This window comes from Echiichthys vipera (assembly GCF_963691815.1).
Source record: "Echiichthys vipera genome assembly, chromosome: 4".
Classification (NCBI taxonomy): domain Eukaryota; kingdom Metazoa; phylum Chordata; class Actinopteri; order Perciformes; family Trachinidae; genus Echiichthys; species Echiichthys vipera.
This window is the reverse complement of record NC_139829.1, coordinates 35853973-35861775: the sequence shown is the minus strand read 5'-3', so window position 1 is coordinate 35861775 and position 7803 is coordinate 35853973. Positions and strand designations below refer to the sequence as shown.

Here is a 7803-nt window from a genome sequence, read left to right as displayed (position 1 = left end):
GTTGACGTGGTGTTGACGTGGTGTTGACGTGATGTTGACGTGTTGTTGACGCGGTGTTGATGCGGTGTTGACGCGGTGTTGACGCGGTGTTGACGCGGTGTTGACGCGGTGTTGACGTGATGTTGATGTGTTGTTGACGTGGTGTTGACGCGGTGTTGACGCGGTGTTGACGCGGTGTTGACGCGGTGTTGACGTGTTGTTGACGCGGTGTTGACGCGGTGTTGACGCGGTGTTGACGCGGTGTTGACGTGATGTTGACGTGTTGTTGACGTGGTGTTGACGCGGTGTTGACGCGGTGTTGACGCGGTGTTGACGCGGTGTTGACGTGGTGTTGACGTGATGTTGACGTGTTGTTGACGTGGTGTTGACGCGGTGTTGACGCGGTGTTGACGCGGTGTTGACGCGGTGTTGACGCGGTGTTGACGCGTTGTTGACGTGGTGTTGACGTGGTGTTGACGTGGTGTTGATGCGGTGTTGACGTGGTGTTGATGTGGTGTTGACGTGTTGTTGACGCGGTGTTGACGCGGTGTTGACGCGTTGTTGACGTGGTGTTGACGTGGTGTTGACGTGGTGTTGATGTGGTGTTGACGTGGTGTTGATGTGGTGTTGACGTGGTGTTGACGTGGTGTTGATGTGGTGTTGACGTGTTGTTGACGCGGTGTTGACGCGGTGTTGACGTGTTGTTGACGTGGTGTTGACGTGGTGTTGACGTGGTGTTGATGTGGTGTTGACGTGTTGTTGACGCGGTGTTGACGCGGTGTTGACGCGTTGTTGACGTGGTGTTGACGTGGTGTTGACGTGGTGTTGATGCGGTGTTGACGCGGTGTTGACCAGTTGTTGACGCGGTGTTGACGTGGTGTTGACGTGGTGTTGACGTGTTGTTGACGCGGTGTTGACGTGGTGTTGACGTGGTGTTGACGCGGTGTTGACGTGTAGTTGACGCGGTGTTGACGTGTTGTTGACGCGGTGTTGACGTGGTGTTGACGCGGTGTTGACGTGTTGTTGACGCGGTGTTGACGCGGTGTTGACGCGGTGTTGACGCGGTGTTGACGTGGTGTTGACGTGGTGTTGACGTGTTGTTGACGTGGTGTTGACGTGGCGTTGACGTGGTGTTGACGCGGTGTTGACGTGGTGTTGACGTGGTGTTGACGTGGTGTTGACGTGGTGTTGACGCGGTGTTGACGCGGTGTTGACGTGGTGTTGACGTGGTGTTGACGTGGTGTTGACGTGTTGTTGACGTGGTGTTGACGTGGTGTTGACGCGGTGTTGACGTGGTGTTGACGCGGTGTTGACGTGGTGTTGACGTGGTGTTGACGCGGTGTTGACGTGGTGTTGACGCGGTGTTGACGTGGTGTTGACGCGGTGTTGACGTGGTGTTGACGCGGTGTTGACGTGGTGTTGACGCGGTGTTGACCAGGTGTTGACGTGGCGTTGACGTGGTGTTGACGCGGTGTTGACGCGGTGTTGACGTGGTGTTGACGTGGCGTTGACGCGGTGTTGACGTGGTGTTGACGCGGTGTTGACGCGGTGTTGACGCGGTGTTGACGCGGTGTTGACGTGGTGTTGACGCGGTGTTGACGTGGTGTTGACCGCAGATACCATGAAACAGTATTTCTTCTTCGTGTGTGTCACTGGTTTCCGTTGTTGTGTTGCAGACGGGCAGTTGTTAACTTCACCTGGTGACCATGACAACCCCAGGCTGACCCGCTGGTAACCATGACAACCAAGTGTGTGAACTGAACCCATAGAATCAAAATGTGGGAGGAAACGTTGAGATGCGAACACTTCACTTCCTGTTGACGTCAGTCCAGCATGTCCCGCCTCCTCCCCCGGCTCCTCCCCCTCCTCCTCCTGGCGGCGTCGGGCCGCTGTCAGAACGGCGCCCAGTTTGACGTGTGCCAGTCTCTGCTCAGCTCGGAGGCGGGGCCAGGGTGGGAGTTTTACCCGTGTCAGCCGCCACCCGCCAACATGAAGGAAGTGATGCAGATCAGAGTGGATCCTCCCGGCATCACCTGTGGAAACCCACCTGAGAGATTCTGCACACTGGTGAGTCACACACACACCTGAACACACACCTGAACACACCTGAACACACCTGAACACACCTGAACACACACCTAACACACACCTGAACACACACCTGAACACACCTGAACACACACCTGAACACACACCTGAACACACCTGAACACACCTGAACACACACCTGAACACACACCTGAACACACCTGAACACACCTGAACACACACCTGAACACACACCTGAACACACACCTAAACACACACCTGAACACACACCTGAACACACCTGAACACACACCTGAACACACACCTGAACACACCTGAACACACCTGAACACACACCTGAACACACACCTGAACACACCTGAACACACCTGAACACACACCTGAACACACACCTGAACACACACCTGAACACACACCTAACACACACCTGAACACACACCTGAACACACACCTGAACACACCTGAACACACACCTGAACACACACCTGAACACACACCTGAACACACACCTGAACACACACCTGAACACACACCTAAACACACACCTAAACACACACCTGAACACACACCTGAACACACACCTGAACACCACCTGAACACACACCTGAACACACCTGAACACACACCTGAACACACACCTGAAACACACCTGAACACACACCTGAACACACCTGAACACACCTGAACACACACCTGAACACACACCTGAACACACCTGAACACACCTGAACACACACCTGAACACACCTGAACACCACACCTGAACACACACCTGAACACACCTGAACACACACCTGAACACACCTGAACACACAGAGGGTAGGGGGCAGGGAGGTCCAGAGGGTAGGGGGCAGGGAGTTCCAGAGGGTAGGGGGCAGGTAGGTCCAGAGGGTAGGGGGCAGGGAGGTCCAGAGGGTAGGGGGCAGGTAGGTCCAGAGGGTAGGGGGCAGGTAGGTCCAGAGGGTAGGGGGCAGGGAGGTCCAGAGGGTAGGGGGCAGGGAGTTCCAGAGGGTAGGGGGCAGGGAGTTCCAGAGGGTAGGGGGCAGGTAGGTCCAGAGGGTAGGGGGCAGGTAGGTCCAGAGGGTAGGGGGCAGGTAGGTCCAGAGGGTAGGGGGCAGGGAGGTCCAGAGGGAAGGGGGCAGGGAGTTCCAGAGGGTAGGGGGCAGGTAGGTCCAGAGGGTAGGGGGCAGGTAGGTCCAGAGGGTAGGGGCAGGTAGGTCCAGAGGGTAGGGGGCAGGTAGGTCCAGAGGGTAGGGGGCAGGGAGGTCCAGAGGGTAGGGGGCAGGGAGGTCCAGAGGGTAGGGGGCTGGTAGGTCCGGAGGGTAGGGTGCGGGGAGCTCCAGTGTGAGGGTGCGGGGAGCTCCAGTGTGAGGGTGCGGGGTTGGTGGCTCTGTAGGAGGGGAGGAGGATCTTGAAGTTGATGTGTTGTTGTATGTGAAGCCAGTGAAGTTGCGATGTGGATGTTGAAGAAAGGCGCTTTGGTGACGTGGGTGATGTGTGACTAAGAGGAGACTGTGGGGTCCACGATGATGCGGACGTTTCTGACGGGGGGGGGGGGGGGCGGGGGGTTTGGGGCCGAAGATGATGATTTCCGTTTTGTTGCTGTCGAGGTTCAGAAGGTTGTGGTTCAGGATGGTTCCTGGTTCTCAGGACGATGGAAGGTTCCTCCGCTCCGACCACAAGGTCATCAATATTCACAACTTCCTCCTGTCAATCATCTCATGACCCCTCAGAGTCCTCCGGGGACCTCCTGGGGGTCCTGACCCACAGGTTGAACCCACGCACCCTCACAGTCCTGCTGTCGCTCTAATTGTTCCTTCGGGAGCCGGAGACGCGTCTGAATTATTGATCAATGTAACGAACGCAACGAAGTCAGAACGAGTGTTAATAATTAATCATTTCAACCAAAACAGGAGTGAGACGTTTAAAGAGCAACACTTATAATGACTTCATTCATTTATTTATTTATTTATTACTTCATTCATTTATTTATTTATCTTTAAACTTTGTTTATTTAACATGTTAAAGAACACGAGTAAACTTTATCTATGTTTAAACTTTATTTATCTTTAAACTTTGTTTATGTTTTAATCTTTATTCATGTTCTTTAACATGTTTGATCTTAAACATGTTAAAGAACAAGTTTAAACTTTATTTCTTTAACATGTTTGATCTTAAACATGTTAAAGAACATAAATAAAGTTTAAACATGAATAAAGATCAAACATGTTAAAGAACATGTTTGCTCTTGACTCGTGGTCTCCGCTCTGGGCGCTGCGGGCGCGTCAGGTGGGCGCCTGTGTGGCGGCGTGCGCGGTGACAGCTGCAGGAGCAGGTTTAACCTCTGACCCTCGGATCAGATCAGAGTTAATCCGTCACATGAGGGTCAGTGGAGCACGGTCACGGCGCCGGCTGTCCCTCCGTCTGACGCTTAACGGGTCATTTACCCGTCGTTACCATGACACATAGAAACGCTTTGATCTTAAAACCGTCACATTGTTGCGTCGCTATGACGACACTTTTGTTGTTTTTAATAATTAAAGTTCCTGAACTCAACGTTCTCAACATCAAAGGTCTTTTTCTGCGTTTCCTCTTTTCTGAAAAAGTCCTTTGATGTTTTTCAGTCACGTGAAATTAAACGAAAAGCGTCCGAAAAGATTCAGACGTGAGCAACGACCACGTTAGCATGTTACGCAGCTAACGTGGCTAACGTGGCTGCTGAGGTCAATTATTCCATACATGGTCAGGGGCGGAGCATTTCCTGGTACGAGGCATAAACAGCCGACCAATCAGAGCACAGCGAACATATCGAATGTGTCAAACACGAAGAAACAACATTTTCTACGCAAAGATAAAGTCCACAGGTCTGATCCCTGCTGCCTTAAGTCCTGAATGCTAATGTTACCGTTCCCCCAGGGACCAACCCCCCAATCAGGGACTGGGACCGACCCCCCTATCGGAGATCCAGACTGATTTCCAAATGTGAGTCGAGAACCTCGGCGTTTATTTTCAGGACTATTTTCTACACTGAGAAAAATCAGAGCGACGGATCAGAGCGCGACCAGAGTCTGGTCCAGACAGGACCTCACAGCTGGTCCAGACTGGACCCCACAGCTGGTCCAGTCTGGACCTCACAGCTGGTCCAGACAGGACCTCACAGCTGGTCCAGACTGGACCTCACAGCTGGTCCAGACTGGACCTCACAGCTGGTCCAGTCTGGACCTCACAGCTGGTCCAGACCTGACCTCACAGCTGGTCCAGACCTGACCCCACAGCTGGTCCAGACTGGACCTCACAGCTGGTCCAGACAGGACCTCACAGCTGGTCCAGACCTGACCTCACAGCTGGTCCAGAGTCTGGACCTCACAGCTGGTCCAGACAGGACCTCACAGCTGGTCCAGACCGGACCTCACAGCTGGTCCAGACAGGACCTCACAGCTGGTCCAGTCTGGACCTCACAGCTGGTCCAGACCTGACCTCCCAGCTGGTCCAGTCTGGACCTCACAGCTGGTCCAGACTGGACCTCACAGCTGGTCCAGTCTGGACCTCACAGCTGGTCCAGACTGGACCTCACAGCTAGTACAGTCTGGACCTCACAGCTGGTCCAGTCTGGACCTCACAGCTGGTCCAGACCTGACCTCACAGCTGGTCCAGTCTGGACCTCACAGCTGGTCCTGATCCCGTTTGCTTTTAATGGAAATGTTCTGCTCTGTTCTGCAGGAGAACCCGTACCTGTGCAGCGACGAGTGCGACGCGTCCAGCCCCGACCTGTCTCACCCTCCTCAGCTGATGGGAGACAGGGAGAGGGGGGGGCTCATCACCTACTGGCAGACCATCACCTGGTCCCGGTTTCCTGAGCCCCTGTTGGCCAACATCACTCTGTCCTGGAACAAGAGTCTGGAGGTGGTGGACGACATCGTCGTGACCTTCGAGTACGGCCGGCCGACGAGCATGGTGCTGGAGAAGTCTCTGGACAAGGGTGAGTGGGGGGGTCTGGTGGTCTGGGGGGGGGGGGGGTGAGGTGGTCTGGAGGGGGGGGGCGAGGTGGTCTGGAGGGGGGGGCGAGGTGGACTGGAGGGGGGGGGTCACACAGGAACAGTCGTCATTTAAAGTTAAAATCCTGAAAACGATCAAATGTTTGATGGTTTTGCGGCTGAAGTCGATTAAAGGAATAAGAAATATTGATTTTAGTTTTCAGTCCCGATGGCGTCCGGCGTTTGTGCGTCTGAGGTTAAACCCCCCCCCCCCCGTGTGTGTGTGTGTTTCAGGTGTGACGTGGCAGCCGTATCAGTACTACGCTGACGACTGTCTGGAGGCGTTCGGCATGTCTCCTAAACGGGTCTCTGATTTAGCACCAAGTAACTTAACCCGGGTCATCTGCACCGAGCAGTACTCCCGCTGGGTCGGAGCCAAGGTGGGTCCCTGCACCTGCAGCAGCCCCTGGACCTGCAGCGGTCCCTGGACCTGCACCGGTCCCTGGACCTGCAGCTGTCCCTGGACCTGCAGCGGTCCCTGGACCTGCACCCGTCCCTCTGGGAATCACACACACACTCATTTACGTTTACTGTTGTTAAACCAGTGTTAGCGCGCTAACTGACCCGGTGTTCGGCCAACAGGAGGAGAAGGTCGTGGTGTTCGAGGTGCGAGCCCGGTTCGGGGTGTTCGCAGGTCCAAAGCTGATCAACATGGACGCCCTGTACACGCGGATGGAGACCATGAAGGGTCTCAGAGAGTTCTTCACCTTCACCAACCTCCGCCTGAGACTGCTGCGCCCGGCGCTGGGGGGGACGTACGTCCAGAGAGACAACCTGCTCAAATACTTCTACGCCATCTCCAACATTGATGTACCTGCCAGGTACCGACGCAGGTCACAGGGTTCAGACGCCGGTCCTGCACCTGAGACACTTGGTTTGGGGAACACCTGAAGTCCTCCAGGTAAAAGTGTGTTTGTGTTTCCTGCAGGTGTAAGTGTAACCTGCACGCGTCTCAGTGTGTGTTACGTGATGCAACACTGCAGTGTGACTGCGACCACAACACCAGTGGACAGGACTGTCAGCGCTGCGGCCCAGGGTTCAAATCCCGCAGCTGGAGACCAGGATCCTACCTGCCCCTGCCCACAGGCACCGCCAACACCTGTACGTACCTGAACACACGCTGCAACACCTGTACGTACCTGAACACACATCACCAACACCTGTACGTACCTGAACACACATCACCAACACCTGTACGTACCTGAACACACATCACCAACACCTGTACGTACCTGAACACACATCACCAACACCTGTACGTACCTGAACACACGCTGCAACACCTGTACGTACCTGAACACACATCACCAACACCTGTACGTACCTGAACACACATCACCAACACCTGTACGTACCTGAACACACATCACCAACACCTGTACGTACCTGAACACACGCTGCAACACCTGTACGTACCTGAACACACGCTGCAACACCTGTACGTACCTGAACACACATCACCAACACCTGTACGTACCTGAACACACATCACCAACACCTGTACGTACCTGAACACACGCTGCAACACCTGTACGTACCTGAACACACGCTGCAACACCTGTACGTACCTGAACACACATCACCAACACCTGTACGTACCTGAACACACATCACCAACACCTGTACGTACCTGAACACACGCTGCAACACCTGTACGTACCTGAACACACATCACCAACACCTGTACGTACCTGAACACACATCACCAACACCTGTACGTACCTGAACACACGCTGCAACA

General features: G+C 54.4%; 1 protein-coding gene across 1 annotated transcript in view; it reads left to right on the top strand.

Moving 5' to 3' along the window:
- Window positions 1-1812: 1812 nt before the first annotated feature.
- LOC310946394 (netrin-G2-like) overlaps window positions 1813-7803 on the top strand; it is a gene marked incomplete at both ends in the record, with an annotated part of 18656 nt that continues 12665 nt past the window's right edge. The window contains 5 exons of the mRNA XM_083912840.1: window positions 1813-2046; window positions 5749-6007; window positions 6297-6442; window positions 6645-6883; window positions 6991-7193. Coding sequence (XP_083768966.1) covers window positions 1813-2046; window positions 5749-6007; window positions 6297-6442; window positions 6645-6883; window positions 6991-7193 — 1081 coding nt within the window. The remainder of the gene's footprint in view (window positions 2047-5748; window positions 6008-6296; window positions 6443-6644; window positions 6884-6990; window positions 7194-7803) is intronic.